This window comes from Microtus oregoni, unplaced genomic scaffold, assembly GCF_018167655.1.
Source record: "Microtus oregoni isolate MIOR12 unplaced genomic scaffold, Mior012 000062F_ref0000492, whole genome shotgun sequence".
Lineage (NCBI taxonomy): Eukaryota > Metazoa > Chordata > Mammalia > Rodentia > Cricetidae > Microtus > Microtus oregoni.
In genome coordinates this window covers 7,395,425-7,415,806 of record NW_024543872.1, presented here as the reverse complement: position 1 = coordinate 7,415,806, position 20,382 = coordinate 7,395,425, and the positions used below count along the sequence as shown (strand labels likewise).

General features: G+C 44.4%; 2 protein-coding genes across 10 annotated transcripts in view; one reads left to right on the top strand and one right to left on the bottom strand.

Moving 5' to 3' along the window:
* The window catches only part of LOC121439635 (dystrobrevin beta), a 234,448-nt gene that overhangs the window by 101,845 nt on the left and 112,221 nt on the right, over positions 1-20,382 (top strand). The gene's annotated exons all lie outside the window — the stretch shown is intronic.
* Positions 841-2,040, bottom strand: LOC121439594 (proline-rich protein 30-like). Its single transcript, XM_041640138.1, has one exon. It carries the CDS (start codon positions 2,038-2,040, stop codon positions 841-843), a length of 1,200 nt encoding a protein of 399 aa, XP_041496072.1.

Genomic DNA, 20,382 nt, shown 5'->3' with positions numbered 1-20,382 from the left:
AATAAAATGGGACAAGGCAGTTCCTTTATTAGCCAATGACCTTCCTCCATCACCTCCCCCCCCCTCCCCTCTCTCTCTCTCTCTCTCTCTCTCTCTCTCTCTCTCTCTCTCTCTCTGGCGTGTGTAGTGTGCCCACAGAAGCCAGAGGAGGGTGTTAGGTCTCCTGGAACTAGGGTTGCAGTTGTGAGCTGCCATATGGGTGCTGAGAATTGAACCTGAACTCGCAGGAGCAGCAGCTAGCGAACCACGCAGCCATCTCTCCAGTCCTGGAGCCTTCTGGTCTGTACATGGGATTTCTTTGTTTGCTTGTGAATGAGTTGTTCGCCATGTCTTTCCCAGTGAGGAAAATGGGCTGCTGTGTGTCCACCCAGGCATGCCCTGAGAAATGGGCCCAGTGACCTCTTCTTTGATTCCAGTTATGTGTCCACAGACTAGAATTAAACCAGAAAAGGGCCTTGCAGAGGTCTCTAAGCAGCTCAGATACTGGGATGTGTGGCACTTTCTGTCCTTGACCTTCCTTTCCCTCCAACCTTGTTGAGAGACCTTATCCTATAGCCTTTGAATCCACCCTGTGGGCACAGTAGGACACAGACACAAGTCTCAGGGTTAGACTTTATTGGATACAGTGAAGGCTGAATGGGGTCTTGGGTGCTTCTGGTCTTCAACCAGGGGAGAGCAGACTCCACAAGGGGTTTCCAGGGTTCAGGGCAGGAGAACACACTTGGCCTCCGGCCAGCCAGCCCTTCAAGGTGTTGCTGTGGCTTCCTAAGGTCTGAGAAGTCCTGGTAGGGAGGGTGGGGTTTGGAGAGGGTGTTCCATAGGGTCTCCGCTGCTCTGGAATTAAGGTGGTAACTTTTGGAGAATAGATTTTGGAGTCGCCAACCTCTTTGGGGCTGTAGACAATCTGGGCCTTAGGGAGGCAGTGACCCATCTTGGTGCCTGAGCTGGAGGCACGGAACATTGGCTGGATTTTAGTGATTGGAGGCCTGCAAACTTGAGGGGCTCGGCCTGGGAGAGTGTGTCCATAACTTGAGCTTCTGGGGTCTGGGTTGTAGGCGGTTGCCTCAGGACGACCTCTCCTTGAGGACTTGCTTCCTGCCGTTTTTTTGGTGGTAGCAAATGCAAGGCTTTGGCCTGGCCCCGAGACACGTGGAGGCCGAAGCCAATACCTATGCGGAGAGGCCCAGACTCCTGGCCCTGAGCACAGGGCAGTAGTTGAGGGAAGGCAAGAAGCCTTGCCCCCATCTTGTCCTTGGGGGTGGGGCAAGACCGGGTGCGGGGCTGGAGGCACTGTAGACAAATGGGATACTCCACGACTGGGGCCTGGCCGGGTGTGGATGTGCCGAGACACATGCGCTGCAGAAACAGTAGCTGGAGATCTGTTGCAATTCTGCGGCGCCCCACACGGTCGGCTAGGGCTTGGGCGAGGGCCACTGGGTCCTTGAACTCTGCAGGGTCCACCTTGCTTGCCTTGCATCCCCCTGCCACCCCAAGGGACCTGGTGTTTTTGGATTGAGGACACTGCCATGTTTGTTTGTTACTGGAAATCCCTCCAGAAGTGGGGCTGGGGCTGGGGGACGTGGCTGTGGAACTATGGATGCCCTGTAGGTGGGGAGGAGACTGGCAAGAGTGAGGAGAGGAATTTTGTACCTGGGAAAGAGAAGAGTGATGGGAAAGAGGAGGGGAGGCGCCCAGCTGGTAGTTGAGGGGAGGGGATGAGTGTCGTGAAGGAAGACGAGGGTAGTTCTGGTGAAAGAAAGTGGGGGAACTCGGGAGGGAGGAAGAGAATGGGAGGGAAACACAGTCAGAATTTGAGTTGAAGTGAGGCCCAGGAGAGTGGGGCTGTGGCGGAGAAGAGAAGGAAAAATAGGCTGGCCTGTGAGAAGGCAAAGGTAGGTGGGGAGGAGGGAGGGACTGATGGGGGGAGAGAGATGCTAAGTTAGATGGAGGGGAGTCAGCAAACTGTGAGAGGACCTGAGCGGGACACCCTGGGGGTACTGTGTTCTGTAGCAGCACCTGGTCCTTGTTTTGAGGCAACATTGCCTTGAATCCAGGAAAAAAAGTGGGCGGGGCCACAAGACTAATTAGAGACCTTCCTAGTTGGTGACTGCCTTCTGCCACAGCAGTGTGGCCGCTGCCTAGTTTCACTGCAGATGTCAGCAGCAGGCCAAGGGAACACGAAGCCTCTTCTGCTTGTCTCTCCCGTGCTCAGTCCGGAGCCTGCATCTAAGCTTGGCTCTTCACTTTTTCTTAGCCATTCGCTAGAGATGTACGGAAATGGGGAATGAGAGTTGTCCCTTGGGAGCCGAGGGGCAACCCTAACTCGGTGGGTAGAAATGAGAAGACGACCCAGTCTGGAAGACCTGCAGAGAAAAAGACAGAGATTAGGATGTTGGAACGATCGGTCCACTTCTGGACTCTGCTCCAGGCACACAGTTCCAGTGTGAACTTATCACAACCCTAGATGTGAGGTCTTCGGGTGTAGTTCAGCTGGTAGAGCCAGGGCTTGCCTAGCATGCATGAAGAAGTCCTGGGGTTGATCTCCAAGAGCACATAAACATGGCATGCTGGCTAAAGCTTGTATCCCCAGCAGGGACACAAGGAGATCAAGACCAACCTGGGTTACAGGCATCTGTCTCAACATAACAGCAAAGACACTAGCTGTTTGTCACCTTTGAGGTCAGAAAACCTGGCGGATGCTCTAGAGAAGGGTAAAGCAGCGGAGCAGATCAGAAGGATGGAGGAAAGGATGGAGATAATAGGCAGTTTTACCAATGTGGATTCCTTCTGCTGTTTCCAAGACACTTCCTCAAAAAGGGAAGAGAAAGCAGAGTCACAAAACAGTCTCCTCTGCCTCCAGCCTCTGACCCCTACACAGACTCTTACCCTGAATTCCACTCCTAGTGGTGCCTCAAGGCCTCTGTCAGGCAGAGCTCTTCTGTGGTGCAGGGTTTTGTCCCTCTATCCTTGACACACAGATTTTGTAAGCATCCTGACTTCCTGGCATGCTGGCTCCCCTGGCCACTTGTCACCCTTCACAGTGGTGTCCCTCTCACTCTACCTGGCCTTGACAGAGGTGATTGTCAGACCCAGTGGCAGCAACAGTAGGGTCAGCAGGTAAATGGCTCCCAGAGACTGAAGCTTTGCCTAAGGGGCGGCATTGCTGCCCCCAGTGGGAGCTGAGGGGCTCATTCCCTGGAAGCGGCTTTCTCTGGTATCAAAAGCCTATGTCACAGAGGTCAGATAATGACATCATAGATTCTGTCCCCCCTCTCCCCCCATGCTCCAGATCTCTCTCTCTCTCTCCCTCTCTCTCTCTCTCTCTCTCTCTCTCTCTCTCCTCTCTCTCTCTTTCCTGTTCTCTCCTCCTCTCCTCTTCTCCTCTCCTCCTCCTCTCCTCCTCTCCTCTCTCTCTAAGATAGGGTTTCTTTGTGAAGCCTTGGCTATCCTAGAACTTGCTCTGTAGACCAGGCTGGCCTTAAACTCACAAAGATCCGTCTGCCTTTGCCTCCCAAGTGCTGGGATTAAAGGCATGCACCACCACTGCAGGGCTACTGCTACCCCTTTTAAAGTTGTTCTCTCTCTTCTCTCTTTCTCCCCCTCCTTCCCTCTCTCCTTCCCTCCCTCCAGTAATAGGGGCGGCGGGGCTGCGTCCCCAGCACCCCAGCTGCCTGCTCGGCTAGTTTATGCCCCGAAATAATTACACGGACACTGTATTCTTTTAAACACTGCTTGGCCCTTTAGCTCTAGCACTTACAGGCTAATTCTCACATCCTGATCAACCCATCTCTAATAATCTATGAGAACCGGTCTTACCGGGAAGATTCTAGCCTAGTCCATCCTGGGTCGGAGCTTCATGGCGTGTGTCTGCCCAGGAGCGGGGCATGGCATCTCTCTGAGGCGTCTGCCCCCACGAGGAGAGCTGTCGAGTCTGACCTCACTTCCTCTTCCTCCCAGCGTCCTGTTCTGCCTACTCCTCCCACCTATCTTCCAACCAATAAAATGGGACAAGGCAGTTCCTTTATTAGCCAATGACCTTCCTCCATCACCTCCCCCCCCCCTCCCCTCTCTCTCTCTCTCTCTCTCTCTCTCTCTCTCTCTCTCTCTCTCTCTCTCTCTCTGGCGTGTGTAGTGTGCCCACAGAAGCCAGAGGAGGGTGTTAGGTCTCCTGGAACTAGGGTTGCAGTTGTGAGCTGCCATATGGGTGCTGAGAATTGAACCTGAACTCGCAGGAGCAGCAGCTAGCGAACCACGCAGCCATCTCTCCAGTCCTGGAGCCTTCTGGTCTGTACATGGGATTTCTTTGTTTGCTTGTGAATGAGTTGTTCGCCATGTCTTTCCCAGTGAGGAAAATGGGCTGCTGTGTGTCCACCCAGGCATGCCCTGAGAAATGGGCCCAGTGACCTCTTCTTTGATTCCAGTTATGTGTCCACAGACTAGAATTAAACCAGAAAAGGGCCTTGCAGAGGTCTCTAAGCAGCTCAGATACTGGGATGTGTGGCACTTTCTATTTACAACACTCCATTGTGTAAATTACCTCATTTCCTTTATCCATTCTTCAGTTTAGGGGCTTTTAGGTTGTTTCCAGGTTCTGGATATGACAAGCAAAGCTGCTATGAACATAGCTGAGCACATGTCCTTGTGGTACAATTGAGCATCCTTTGGATATATACCCAAAAGTGATATTACTGGGTCTTGAGGACGGTTGTTTCCTAATTTTCTGAGAAATTTCCATACTGAGTTTCAAAGCAGCTGTACCAATTTGCACTCCCATCAGCAATGCATAAGTGTTCTCTTTATCCCATATCCTCTCTAGCATAAGCTGTCATCAGTGTCTTTGATCTTGGCCAGTCTTACAGGTAGATATAAGATGAATTCTCAGAGTTGTTTTGATTTGCATTTCTTTGATGGCTGAGTATGTTGAGCATTTCCTTATAGCCAAAACAATCCTGTATAATAAAGGAATTTATGGAGGTATCATAATCCTTAACTTCAAACTCTACTACAGAGCCACGGCAATGAAAACAGCCTGATATTGGCATAAAAAAGGAGGACTAATGGAATCTAATCGAAGACCTGGATATCAATCCACACACCTACGAACATCTGAGATTTGGCAGAGAAGTAAAAAACATAAAATGGAAAGAAGAAAGTATATTCAACAAATGGTTTTGGCATAACTGGATATCAGCATGTAGAAGAATGAAGATAGATTTATATTTATTGCCATGCATAAAACTTAAGTACAGATGGATCAAAGACCTCAACATAAATCCAACTACACTGAACCTCATAGAAGAGAAAGTGGGTAAGACCCTTGAATGCATTGGCACAGGAGACCACTTCTCTGTAACAGAGACACTAAGAGCAACAATTAATAAATAGAACATCTTGAAACTGAAAAGCTTCTGTAAAGCAAGGACACGATCAACAAGACAAAACGACAGCCTACAGAATGGGAATAGATCTTCACCGACCCCACATCGGACAGAGGGCTGATCTCCAAAATATGTAAGAACTCAAGAAACTGGACATCAAAAGAACAAATAATCCAATAAAAAATGGTGTACCTACCTAAACAGAGAGCTCTCAGCAGACGAATCTAAAATGGCTGAAATGTTTTCTACGTTGCCTTGGTCATGGTGTTTCTTCACAGCAAGAGTACAGTACCCAAGACAGTCCTCACCATGTTGAGCAAAGTTGCCATGGGATCCAGTAGTTCTAATTCTAAATATATACACTTGGGGACTGAAACCTTACGCCCGCACCTCAGTAGGAGAGTTTGGAGTCTATGGATACATGGGAGAGGAGATCTGTAAGAGAATGGACAGGCTCTTAGGGGATGAGACTGCTCCATTGGCCAGCCCCTTAGAAGGCTGAGCTTTCTGACACCCTGAGGCTAGAGGATCCTGGTAACGGTTATCAGCTTGAGATTGGTTAAATGCTGTTTTTGTCAATGTCTGCACATTGCCCAGCTCTGCCGTGGTATCTGGCAGCACTGTTTATTCTTAAACCCATCTACAGCTGCAAAAGCGCTGCCTTTGAAAGCAGAGCATTTGCCGTGGACCCAGCTGTTTGAAGAGATGGTGCTTATCAGAGAAAGGAGTGGCCTGTGGTTCATAAACAGCAAAGCACTTCCCTCCCAACTGCAGCCCGGTTATTCTTAGAGCCAAGAGATGGCAAGGTCTGCGGGGAAGTGGAGCTGAAACCAGGCCGTGCTTCAGATGAGCAATTTCCTCTGGCTGTCATCACTCCCCCACAGCCCTTGCTTCAGTGTTAGATCTTCTTTGATTTGTACAGGTGGCCACCAGAGCCAAGCTGCAGAATGAATGCTCCGTTTCCATGTGTGAGAACACCCGCATTCCCTCGCGATCCAGTCATGTGAATTGTTTTATTGTCTTTGCGTTTTCTCAGTTCCACCAGTGACTACTGCTGTCTACTTAAGATCTGTCTGTACACACGGATTTAGGGGAGATTCTCAAATAAATCAGCAGCTGAGTGTTATCTGTATCATTTCCTTTTAGTGTCCAATTCATTGTCTATTCATCTTCATCTTCTGTCTAATTATAAAAGCACTTACATGTCATTTATGCATGAGACCTTTGGCTCACCTTCAGTAGGAGACACTGTCTCCTCCAGTGTGCTCTCCTGAGCTCTTTTCTGCCCTGGTCCTCCTCCATGGAATCTTTTCTGTAGTTCCAAGTTTCAGATGCCTAACACTGATAATAATAAATTTCGCAATTCTTAATTCTTAATAGGGTCTTAATAGGATCTGACTCCTCTATTCACTGCCCTCATGGGCATCTCAGAGTCTTACCTGTCCTGTACATAAACAGTTCTGTGTTCCCATTCACGTATTTGGTCTTCTAGAAGGTATTTTACTCACTTCTGAAAAGCAATAGCCGAATTTCTTTTCGGTAGTCACATATCTAACTTGATAGCAAGAATTTCTAAAGCACTGTTTCCCAACCTTCTCTGAAAAGGATTGCTTGGATTGCTCATCAACTATTCACAGTCCCAGGTCCCAGCCCTGGGAATTCTCACTTAGTGCCTCTGGGTCAAGGCAGAGGAGTCCGTTTTGTTTTTCAAACAGGCACCCAGAAATTTCTTATGTTAAGAAGAGTTTGGCAAATACCGTGCCAGGGCGGGGCTGGGCAGTAGAGATGGCCTTCACATGGAGACGTTTGGTGTCCTGTGTATGCTGTCACTGGACTGCTGATGTTACCCCTCTCTAGACCTGTTACAGTGTTTGCGCGCTGGGTATAGCAGAGTGGGCAACTGTGCTGGCCGAGAGCCTTGTGCTCTGGGCTTTGTTCATTAGTTTGGAGGGTGCAGGACTGGTGAGGAGGAGCAGACACAGAAGCATGGTGCCCTGCTTCACTTTCCAGACCTCACCCTTGGCCTTCCTTTCTTGGGACACTGGCTGCTTGTGTGGGACACTGGCTGCTTGTGTGGGACACTGGCTGCTTGTGTGATTCTACTCCTTCAGCACTTGTGGCCCTGATCCTTTGATTTCAGCTGGCTCTACCTGTTGTTTGTAGGTCCCCAAAGACCTGGTTGTGCTCGGCTTCATTTTTCCACCATGCAGTCTGTGAACGTGTGTGAGAGCCGGACAGCTGTCTGCTCAGCATTGGTTTAGCTCACAGTGTGATATTCTGAAAGCTTTTGTGTCTTTGGTCTGGGTGTTCTCTTTGTTTTTATTCATAGTCAGCAGCACGGCAGTATGAAACTCGTTTCCTTAGTTTCCTGGTATACTGTCTTCTCGTACTTTCACGTTTCTGAATCTGGTGTCCTAGCTACCTTCATCTCCTCTCTTTCCCCATCCTCCCATCTTTTCTTTGCCAAATTCTCTGTATCCTACAAAAATTAGCTCAGTGATTGCTTCTTTTTCTAATTGCCTAGGCTGATGGCCATCTCTTTATGGTTTGCCTGTAGTACACAGAATAACTTTTCGGACTATTTATCACATTGTTAGAATCATCTCTGTATTGTCTATTAATTTGCCCACATATTCTGTCAAATCACTAGTCTTTAGTACGTTATCGTATCAGCCTTTACAAACCTATTACCTGGCACACAGCGTCAGTGTTGGTTAAAAAACATTAGGAGCCAGGCGGTGGTGGCGCACGCTTTTAATCCCAGCACTTGGGAGGCAGAGGCAGAAAGATCTCCATGAGTTCAAGGACAGCCTGGTCTACAAGAGCTAGTTTAGGCTCCCAACGCTACAGAGAAACCTTGTCTTGAAAAACAAAAACAAAACAAAAAAATAGGAAAGTTGGGAATTCTCACTTGTTCCAGTTTTAAATGATTCGTGGCCATTAAAGTGTTCATGTTATACCTTACCCCCACTTGCAGAGAATATATGAGATTAAGAACATCCAGGTTGGGCAAAGAGTAGAGGAGTTTTCAGGATTCTGTTGTAGGGTGTGAATTGTTAGGTCTGAAGGACAAATCTTAAATTATGTATATCGTTGAGCTCAACAACCTTCCATTGTATGAGTTCTCCCCAAACCACATCCCAAATGCCCTAGGACTTTTGTATGAGGATGTCTTCAGCATAATGTGGAGTGGCTAAAAGAAGAATATCAGTCAGTAGTAAAATGGCTAAGTTTGGTGTGGGGGCTGGAGAGATGGCTCAGATTTAGGAACGCTGGCTGCTCTTCCAAAGGACCCAGTTTTGATTCGCAGCACCCACGTAGCAGTTCACAGCCATCTGTAACTCCAGTCCCAGGGGATTGAATGCACCAGGCATGTATGTGGTACACAGATATACATCCTGGCAAAACACACATACACTTTAAAAGTGATTTTTAAAGTTTACTGTGGCATGTAAATGCTGTAGAATCCTGTGTGGTAGTCTGTCAGTGAGCTAGCTCTACATGTGCAGGAAAGAGGTATGTAGTATAATATATAATATAATTGTGTGTGGGGAGCTAAGGATGAAACCCAGTTCTAATGCTTTCTGGACAAGTGCCCTGACACTGAGGTGTATCCCTCCCCTTTCCCCCCACCCCTTTTTATTTTTTCAGTTTGGTAACTTGGTGTGTTACCCAGTGATTCTCCTGCCTTAGTTTCTAAGTGCTTCGAACTATAGGTACACAATAACCACCATACCCGATGTATAATTGTTATTGAATGAGGAAAAATAGCTTGCAAGTCTGTTTCTATATAGTATAATCTTATTTTTGTAGAACATGATTTTGCATGTGTTTACTGTTTTCTTGTTTATACATAGGAACTTGTTTAGAATAGACAAGGGAAAATTCTTCTGATCAAGTTATATTATTAAATATTATGTTGTACCGTTTGATTTTTTTTTCTAGTGCACATGTGTGTGAGTACATGTGGAGGAGGACAACCAGGTTGGCCTTGACCTTGGCCTTAGCGGTTGGGTTGGGCTAATGAGCACCAGGGATCTTCTCTCTTTTTTTCTCTGTCTCTGGTTTTACAAGGGTGTGCCACCATACCTGGACTATTTATGTGGGCTCTGAGGATCTAACTCAGGCAAGCACTGTACTAACTGAGCCCTTCTGCCAGCTCTCATTTGTACCGCAGCCTATACATGACTAGAGGCCAGAGGACAATCTTCAGGTGTTGTGTCTCTATTGGAATCTGGATGTTGATCTCATGCATCTTCCAAGCTCGTATATCTCCTGCTTCTGTAGATGAGGCTGGCCTGGAGCTTGCAATGATCCTCCTGTTTCTGCTTCCCGAGTGCTGGGATTGCAAGCACGTGCCACTCTAGCTGGCTGGTTATTTTCAGTGCCATCTAGAATTCAATTCTGCAAATATACAAAATCTTGTTTGCTCCCTTGCTAATAGACAGTCAGCCTGTTTCTTGTTTTCTTCTTTTCCAAATATAGTTTCAGTGGTTCCTTTTTTCTCTTCTTCTGTGGTATGCAGGGTGATAGAGTAAATGCTTTTAGGACAGGACTTCCTGTGCATTTTCAGTGTGAAATTGTTTAACCCGATGAGGCCTTACTGCTTTGCCTTCCTGCTATAGACAAACTTCACTGTTTGTCACATCCTTATTTATTAGCAATATAGTCCTGTGATGTCTTGTATGTGCTCGTTGCACATGCATGTGGAGGCCAGAGAAGTACATCCGGTGTCCAGGAGTTTCACTTTCTTTTCTCTCACTAAACCCAGAGCTCACTGATGCCTGCCCCTCCTAGGCTGCCCTGAGCTCACTGATGCTAGCTAGGCTGTCCGGCCAGTTGTTCCCATTGGTTTTCCTGTGTCCTTGCCTCTTTGCCCCACTCCCCCAGAGCCTCATGTTTGCATAGCAAGCTCTCTTTCCACTTACCTAGCTCCTCGTCCTCCTAATATGGAATCATTGATAACAAATGAGAATATGAACTGCCAGTTAAAGGACACCAAGGGATGCCCTTCCTTGAGCCCTCCCCACTATAGGAGTTCTTCTCTCTTCCTTAGTAAATCTGCATTCTCTTCGCTTAGAAAATACTATGCAGAGAAAAGAAATTCTGCCAGTGAACTCAAATTGTTGTTTTACTGGGTGCTGCGGTAGTTGGGGTAGGACTTACCCAGCGTGTGCTGTGGAATGGCAGACGCCACTCAAGAACATTGCGGGGATCAGCTTAGGGCTTCTCATTCATGCCACACTGATGTGACGATTTGATTCAATTAGGAAAGCATTGACCCCGGGCTGTGCCCACATGCATTCACAGCTTCTTCAGTCTTAAAGGGGCAGCATTTAATGCAGCAACTATCCATCCGTCATCCTCCATGCCCCTCTCAGCTTCAGGGTTATCCTGAGTGGGAGAGTGACGGCCTCCTTGGCTGTTGTGGCTACCTAGGAATATCTCTGTGGATGCTGAGTTCCAGCAAGTTTTTCACAATTTCTTTGGAAAGGACACTAAAGGGAGATGCTGAGCAATGCGAGACACTGCTGTTCCTCCTGAGCCTGGGGGAGCATGTGGGGCAGCAGTGGCTTCTTTTGTAGGTAATTTGTATGGACATGTTTCAGAAGCTGCATGTGAACCAATTATATTTAATTCTTAAGTCATATTTTCTTATCAGAGCCCTTATATGTTTCAAACTTGGAAGATTAACAAAAATTACATGAATTACATTTCTCTCATACATAAGTCATTAAAAATTTATAGCTTTATTAGTTATGTGAAGCTGTTGCTTAGTAATTCTAATTTTCGCTTTTTAAAAGCAAACTTAATGTGTATTTTGGAATGAGGATTCCATTTTGAGCTGGTGGGCTGAGGACATGCCTTGTATTCTTTCCAACTGGGAAACAGTCACAGTGGGTGTACAGGGGGCTCCAGCGCTATGCACAGTGGTGAAGGCCTCCCTAGCAGATCAGGGAGTACAGGCGTGTGGGCTGGAGTGACAGGGCAGTGTTCTAAGCGCTGGCGGAATCTAGGAGAGGAGGGAGTCCCTCACTTAGGAGACGGCAGAGCTTTTCCACTTGGACCCCCCGCTGTTCCTCTGCACACTCACTGGGAACACCTCCTACGCGTCAGCTCCATGGAGGCATCACAGCGGAGTGGGACTGCCTGAGCAGGAAGCTCTGCCTACAAAGTTGAGCACTTAGGTCAAAATCACTCGTAAGGAGGGACACACAGCCATGCAGAGAAGTAACAAAAGAGTTTATTTCAGCAATAGAATTAAGAGAATTTAAACAACATTTAAAGTTTGTGTGTGTGTGTGCGCGCACGCGTGTGTATGTGTCTATATGTCTGTATGTGTGTCTATGTGTGCATGTGTGTGTCTGTGTCAGTATGTGTATGTATGTGTGTGTCTATGTGTCTGTATGTCTGTGTGCATGTGTGTATCTGTGTCTCTCTGTGTCTATGTGTGTACAACTCCCAGGAGTCAGTTTATTCCCATCACCTTGTGGGATCTGGGCACGGAACTTGTATGTGGGTGCAAGTGGCTCTCTACTCACCAGCCCACCCCACCTTTCCAAAATTACATTTCTAGAAAGTCTACTGCAGTACTTTGAGAGATAAGAACAGTTTTTCTTTCTACTAAAAGTAAACTTTTCAAGATTTCACATTTTATTTTATGTATGTGGATATTTTGTCTACATGTATAACTGTGCACCATGTATGAGCCTGGTATCAGTAAGTCAGGACAAGGACAGCAGACCCTCCAGAGCTAGACTTACAGATATTGTCAGCCACTACATGGGTGCAGGAGTTGAACCTGGGTCCTCTAGAAGAGCAGCCCCCAAATTAAACATTAGACTCTCAAAAGAAGAAATTCAGAGCAGGTGTAGCTGCGCACACCTTCAATCCCAGCACTCGGGAGACAGAAGCAGGCAGATCTCTGTGAGTTCCAGGCCAGTCTGGTCTACAGAGCTAGTTCCAGGGCAGCCTGGGCTACACAGAGAAACCCTGTCTCAAAAAAAGGGGGGGGGGGAGGAAGAAAAAACAAAAAACGAGATGATGATGGGAAAAAAGAAAAAGGAAAAGAAATTCAGTGCTGGGCTGGTGAAGAGTCAATATCTGAGCTGAGCTAGAGGGAAGGATATCTGTACATGTATTATTACATAAGGAAAAAGGGGAAGAAATAAGTGAGGTGACTGCAAGACAAAGAACAACGAAAAGATTTGTTTATTCATTTATTGTGTGTGTGTGTGTGTGTGTGTGTGTGTGTGTGATGTGCCTATGTGATCCTCCATGTGTGTGCTGGGAACTGAACCCAGATCCTCTGCAGTCTCTTACAAAAGGCTTTAGAAGAGCAGACTCCTTAAGAAAAAGGAATGAGGAAAAGAGAACCTCCTCCTTAGAGGTTAGAGCATTGAGAAAAGCATTGACGTATTCAGTGTAACTTTCTACCAACAAGTTACATAGTCTCTCCTTTAATCCTAGCTCATGGGGGAGAGAGGCAGGTGGACTGAGTTCTAGTACAGCCTGAGTTACATAACAAGTTCCAGGGCAGTCAGTATATAGTAAGACTTATATTGTAAGACTCTGTCTCAAAGAGAAAAATACATTAAAATCAGTGCAAATATTTAATCAAGAGAAATGAAACTCTAGCTGCGTGTTCCAGTATGGTAGTCATTAGACATGAGTGACTATTTAATTTTAAGTTAAAATTTAAATTTAAAACGAGTTTCTTACACACAATAAAAATGTCACGTGTGTCCAGTTGCTTTCATACTGGACAGTACAGAAACAGCACATTCCCTTTGGAATTCAGTTGTACAGCACTGCTCCAGGGGCCATTCTTACTGGATATAGACTTCCACCCAAAAATTCCCTTGGTGGCAGTATTGCCAGTGGGACAATCAGAAGACCAAATGGGAGCACAGTCCCTGCTGAAGGAAAGTTCATTTTCAGAGAGGGAGAATCCAATCACAAAACAACTCGTGAAGGAGAACCAATAAATAAAAACATATTAAAAAGTCAATTAACAGATCAGGAACTTTAGAAAATAGTATGTTAAAAATGCTAAAGAAGAGTGGGGATGGCTCTTGCCTTTAATGCCAGCACTTGGGAGACAGAGGTAGGCGGATCTCTGTGAGTTCAAGGCCAGCCTGGCCTACAGAGTGGGTTTCAGGACAGCCATGGCTATATAGAGAAACCCCATCTCAAAAAACCAGAAAAAAAAAAAGCTAAAGAAGTAAACTTGGAATATAAAAATAATTTTTTGGTTTAATAGGAGGAGGTCATTTGTTGTGCTATATTTCCGAGACTGACCTCAGAACTTTTTCTTTGATACTACTGTATGCGCTCCTGAGTGCCAAGATCATTGGTATAAGCTGCCACATCTGTCAACTTAAATATGAAAAAGAGACCAAATAAAATTCTAGAATCCTAGAAATAAAACACACTAAGGATGAGCTCAATGAAGGGGCAGCTAGAATGAAAATTAGTGAATGAGAAATCAATTTGAAGAAGATTCTGAGGGTACAGAATACTGAACACAGATACAAGATGGAAAATGTCGGACAACACTGGAAGAGCTTAGGAGAATGAGTAGATTGTTGTAGAAATCTGTGTGCCACAAATCTATTTAAGGTAAAGAAAAAGTAAATTTGTTTTTTTAAACATATTTATTTATTTATTATGTATACAATATTCTGTCTGTGTGTATGTCTGCAGGCCAGAAGAGGGCACCAGACTTTATTACAGATGGTTGCTGGGAATTGAACTCAGGACCTTTGGAAGAGCAGGCAATGCTCTTAACCACTGAGCCATCTCTCCAACCCCCTTGTTTTGTTTTGTTTTTTTTTAAAGGAAATCCATTGCTATTGGAACAAAGAAAGGATAATACTTTAAGGAAAGGTCGATTGAAATGAGGGGAGAGTCGGAGCATGAAAACGGTGCATTTAGTGGACTTGATAAGCATGGGTGAATTTAAGCTCACAAATAGTAACAAATAATAATAAGAATGATGGTGCAAGTTGGTTAGCAGTGACTGACTTTGCTGGAATTAAAATAAGATGCATCGGACACAGCTGTGACATGGAACTGGTTGAGGCATGATTGGATTGAAAGGATTTTAAGTTACTGAATGAAGTGTTCATGTTAAAATACAGAAGACTCCAGACTTACTGGAAGACTTAATAGGCTTTGGATCAAGGGCCCTCCACAGCCAGGCACTTTTCTGCTCGAATCCTTTCAGATGGTATGGCCCGGAGCTCAGGATGACATTCCAAAGGGGGCAATTAGAAGTGAAATGACAGGAACGCCCTCTAAGGCACCAATGTTAAGCTTTTTCTGGTAGGCTCTTATGCGCCCAGGTGTCAGGACCTGTCATCACGCACCCTGGCTGAGGCGTGTGCTGTGCAAGGAATTAGCTTGGGGCTCAGTGAAACACAGTGACTGAGCTCAGACCTTAACAGGAAAAAAAAAAAAAAAAAAGGTGTCTTAGAGCCTGGTCCATGGCTGCTGGAGGAACCAAGTCCCAACGGTCAAGGTATCTGTCCCCTCCTGGTGCCCTCGTCAGGAGACTCTGTGCATGTCCCACTCTGGGCTCTGGTTGTTTTTCTCTCCGGCTGCTCTGAAGAATGCCACATTGTTCTGGGTGGGCTGCCTCTCCTACTCTGTGCATACTCTTTCTCTAAGTGACATTAGTGTTGGGGAGCTGGGTTGTGGCTGGAAAAGAAGAAGACAAACCTGGTTCTGCGAGCTGTAGTTTCTGCACCACATTTTTAAGTTTATACCCATAAAAGCTGAGGCCGTAACACCCAGTTCACAAGGCTGTTAGCAATTCTAAATGAGCCTCTCCATGCAAAGGCACCTGTGGAGTCCCTGGCATAAGGCTTGCATTATTGTTACCCACCAACACACACACACACACACACACACACACACACACACACACACACACACACTTCAAGCAGGAAAATTGCCAAAATGGAAGATAGAATAAAATAAGAAAAATAAACCAGAACTTAAAACAATTATGGTCCTGTGCAGTTCCTGGGATAGTTAAAACATAAAGACATAGAAAAGTAGAATATTAAGGCAGCACTAACCAAAAGACATTTAGTAAAATCATATTAATTTTAGGAAAAGGACCTTGAGGCAAAAAGTCTTTATCAGAAAACTTAGAATGGTAGATCTTGTGTAATTTATGTTTTATCAAAGTTTTAAAGAATCCTTACCAAAGATAAAAAGATGAACAAATCTATAGTAATAACATCTAGTAATATATACATGATTTAAAAATGAAAACCAATGGGCACTTGTCACCCTGCCTCATGACCAGCGTTCTCCATACTGGACTCACGTGGTGGATGGAGAGAACCAACTCCTGCAAGTTGTCCTCTGACCTCCACACACGTGTCATTGGCACATGTGCTCCACACATAAAAAAAGCAAAACTGGTGGTGGTGGTGCACACCTTTAATCCCAGCACTTAGGAGGCAAGGCTGGTGAATCTCTGTGAGTTCGAGGCCAGCCTGGACTAGAGAGTGAGTTCCAGGACAGACTCCAAAGCTACACAAAGAAACCTTGTCTCAAAAAGCCAATGTGTGTGTGTGTATATATATATATAATGCTCTTCATTTAAAAGGCTAATATGTGTATATATATATATTTATTGTGCTCTTAAATAATTTATTACATATATGCAATAAATTATTTAAGAGCACAGTAAAATTGAGAAGTACATAAGCAGGTAGCCTTAACCTTTTTCAACAACTGTTAGATTTACTAGATAAAAATAAAAAATATAGGAATTTGAACATAGGATTTGGGTGGGGTAACTCAGTTGGAATAATATATGGTTTGCAGGCACAAGGACCAAGTTCAGTCCCCAGAGTATAGTGGAATATGCTTTGTAGTCCCAATGCTGGCAACATTGCCGAGACCCCCTAGCCAGGCAGTCTAGCCTAATTGGTGAGAGCCAAGCCTGTCTCAGAGGAGGTATACCTCCTGAGATTGTCCTTTGACCTCCATTCATGTGTGTATACACTTGCTCACATACATGTGTCCCCCATGCACACATATGTATACACACAATAAAATAAAAATTATTTTTACAAATCTGATTGTATCTGTTACTGATTTCATTCTTAGAAAACACATAAAAGAAGGCTCAAAGAGAATTTATATGACATAGACGATATTCTCTGAGAATTCAGTAACAGTAAAAAAGCTTCCGTGTATTGGGTATTGAAAGCCTCATTGGCGTGAACAAATTCCCTAAAACAGCATTGCTCTCCAAAACTGATTCCAGATGGAACAGAAAACCCAAATAGTTGGGAAGGCTGGGGCATGAGTATTGAGAGTTTGAGGCCATCCACGGCAATATCAAAGCCTTGTCTCCCAGAAGGAAAGGGAACTGGAGTGGCTGGGATGGGGGTCACTAAGGACACCGAATTAGTAACTTTCCACAAAGGAAACAGTCGGGCCCGCCTGGATGACTTTGTGTGACATTCAAATAACAGTCACATAAAGGTCATATAGAAAATGCCTTAGATTGCGGAAAAGCTAATAAGCATTTCTATTTTCTTTTTCAAGCTTTAACTATGTTTCTACCATCAAGTTAGAAGATCATCAAAAAAAAAAAAGGAGCATGGCAAGCCTCTTTCATGCGTAGACATAAATGAAATCTAAACAAACTAGCAGAGAGCAAATGAGCAACTGTTCACAAAAGTTATATCATGACCACACTTGTTTTACTCCAGTAATTAAGGGTTCAGTGATATAGTCTAACATAGATTTATAGTGCGATGGGTTGAATCCTTATAACCATCTAAAAAAACGTAGATGAAAATTTTGCAAAATTCGTTGAAAATCTAAATGCACGTACAACAACAGTAAGACAAGTCTTAGAAAACTACAAGCAGAAGAAATGGCGTCAGCCTAGTATGTAGGACTTTGCTAACTCACAGCCTGCAGCCTGTTTGTTGCTGAGGCGTGGAGGCAGTTTGCTTTAGGATGTTAAGCAAATAAGGAGATATGCTATAGCCACTTTTATTTGCTGTTTTGTTAGCCATCCTGCACAGTAAAGTAAATGAAGAAAAGAAAAGCTGCTCCACTACTTGGTGACCGACAGTGTAGAAAGCTGGGGACGTTTTTTCCGGGTAAATCATTAGGATGATAAAATCACCAGGGCAGCAAAGCTTAAAAATGTGTGAGTTAAACTGTACCAAAATGTTAAATCTTATGTGTATTAAATAATGAGCAGAGTGAAGAGACATGTTGTGGAATGGTGGAAATCATGTGCACGCAGCCTGTCTCATGAGGAGTTAGTGTAAGGAGCACAGGGGCCGGAGGGATGGCTCAGTGGTTAAGAAATGTACTGCTCTTGCAATGGACCCTAGTGCAGTTCCAGCATTCACATTGGGCAACTCACAACAGCCTCTAACTCCAGCTCCAAAGCCCTCTTCTGGGCTCTACAGGCACGTGTGCAAATGTAAACACACACACACACGGACATACATATAACTAAATCAAAGCCATAACGTAAGCATAGCTATACACACACAAAATAACAAAATGTAAAACAAAGATTGAGATGATAAATTTTGTGGTACATTCTTTAACCATATTTAAACTGCAGGGTTGCTAGGCACAAAATTTTATAAAAATAGCTAGAAATAAATAACAGGAATGTATAGGTCCTTTATAGAGGGGCCTGTGTTGTCGAGAGATAATAAAGATGGCTTAAGTATGCAGGAAGATGAGCACATCCGTGGATGTTTGGTGTGTAAAGATGTCAGTTCTCTGCAGTTATCTGTGGATTTGGTCAGCTCCCATTGAAATCCCAACAGGTCGTGTATGTAGGAGGTATAAATGACAAATTTATTTTAAAGTTCAAATGGAACTGCAAAGAGTCCAGAAAAATGATGCCAGGCATGGTGGCTTACACCTTTAATCCTAGCCCTCAAGAGGCAGAGGCAGGTGGATTTCTGTAGGAGGAGGCTGCTTGTTTGTCCCAACAACAGCTGCCCAGAACCGAAATAATCACACAGAAACTGTGTTAATTAAATCACTGATTGACCCATTAGTTCTAGCTTCTTATTGGCTACCTCTTATATTAATTTAACCCATTTTTATTAATCTATGTATCACCACATGACAGTGGCTTCCCAGGTAAAATCTCCAGCTTCTGTTTCTGGCAGCTCCATGGTGTCTCTCTGACTCTGCTTTCTTCCTCCCAGAATTCAGTTCCTTCTTCCCTGCCTACCTAAGTGCTGCCCTATCAGCAGGCCGAGGCAGGGTCTTTATTCATTAATGAAAGCAACACATAGAAAGAAGGACCTCCTACACCAGTTTTCTGTGAGTTCAAAGCCATCCTGGTCTACATAGTGAATTCTAGGTCTGCCAGAATTATGTGATACCCTATCTCAATGACAGATAGATAGATAGATAGATAGACAGACAGACAGACAGACAGATGAAAAATGAAAACACCCCTCACGGACTCTTGCTGTAATTAAACTGATATTGTGCTGTTGGAAGAGGTCACTTGTTTCATTCCCAGCTGCTCAGCCTTGAAATAATCACACAGAAACTGTATTAATTAAATCACTGCTTGGCCATTTACTTAAGCGTATTGCTTGCTAGCTCTTACATCTAGAATTAACCCATCTCCAATGTTTTATATTTTACCATGAGGTCGAGGCCTACCAGCAAAGTTTCAGCACGTCTGTCTCAGGCGGCTCCATGGCTTCTCCTTATTCTGCCTCCTTTCTTCCAGTATTCAGTTCATTTTTCCCGTCACAGCTAAGTTCTGCCCTGCTATAGGTCCAAAGAAGTTTTTTTATTAATCAGTGGTATTCACAGCATACAAGGGGAATCCCACATCATTGTACTGTCCAGGATAAAATATCTGTTAAATGGCTTTTTTTTTTTTGGTGTGTGTGCTCATGTGCTCATGTTAGGGGTGTTTTTAGGTGCATGTGTGTTGTGTTTGGGTACATTTGGAGGCCTGAGATCAACACTGGGTGTTTTTTGTTGTTGTTGTTCCTCTCCACCTTATATATTGAGGCAGGATCTAAGTATGTAAACATGTAAAATAATAACCACATTTCCAAAGTTAATTGTGTTGACCAGAAAGTCCATTGATAGAAGAATGAATGAACAAAAGCTAATGTGTACATGGAATGGAAGATTACACACCCTAAAAGAAGAAAAGCATCATATATCCTATAATGTGAATTATGCTGGGTGAGATAGGAAAGTCACAGGCATTCACTTTATGATTTTCCTATATGATGTTTCCAAAATCAATAAATTAATAGAGACAGAAATTAGAATGGTAGTGTCCAAGGGCAGGGAAGAGGAGAAAATTAATTGTGGCCTGATGAGTACAGAATTTAATTTTTACAAGAGGGAAAGGGTCTGGAGATCTGTAATACAGCAAGGTGAAAACCCAGAACACTAAACTGTACACTCTAAAATGATCAATTCTATGTTAAGTGGCTTTTATACAGTTGATTATCCAATAGGAAAAGAAATGGATTCTTTCCTTATACCTATCAAAATCTGTCAGTGCTAAGTTGGTAGAAAAAGGACCATGAATTTGAGACTAGCCTGGGATATCTAATGATATTTTTTTTAAAAAAAAATCATAGCTAATTATATTCAGATTTAAATATGGAATCTGTAAATGAAGAACTTTAGTGTCTGACTGGGGAGGATGCACGCAAAAGTCGGAGAACGATTGTGTGGAGTTGTCAGTTCTGGGATCCACTTCACACCCTCACACCTGCACTGCCCCTGCCGAGCCATCTCTCCAGCCCTAACTGATAAAACTTCAGAAAACAATTGCAGGGAGGCAGGGGGGATTTCCTTATGATCTCAGGGAAAAAAATTGTAATGTAGAAAAGGCACAAACTATGAAGAAGGTTACAAAATTGGGATGGCTAATGTTCAAAGCTAGCTGTTCATCAAAAATGTAATACAGTGAGAAACCTAAAGGAGAAATTATACAATATAGCTT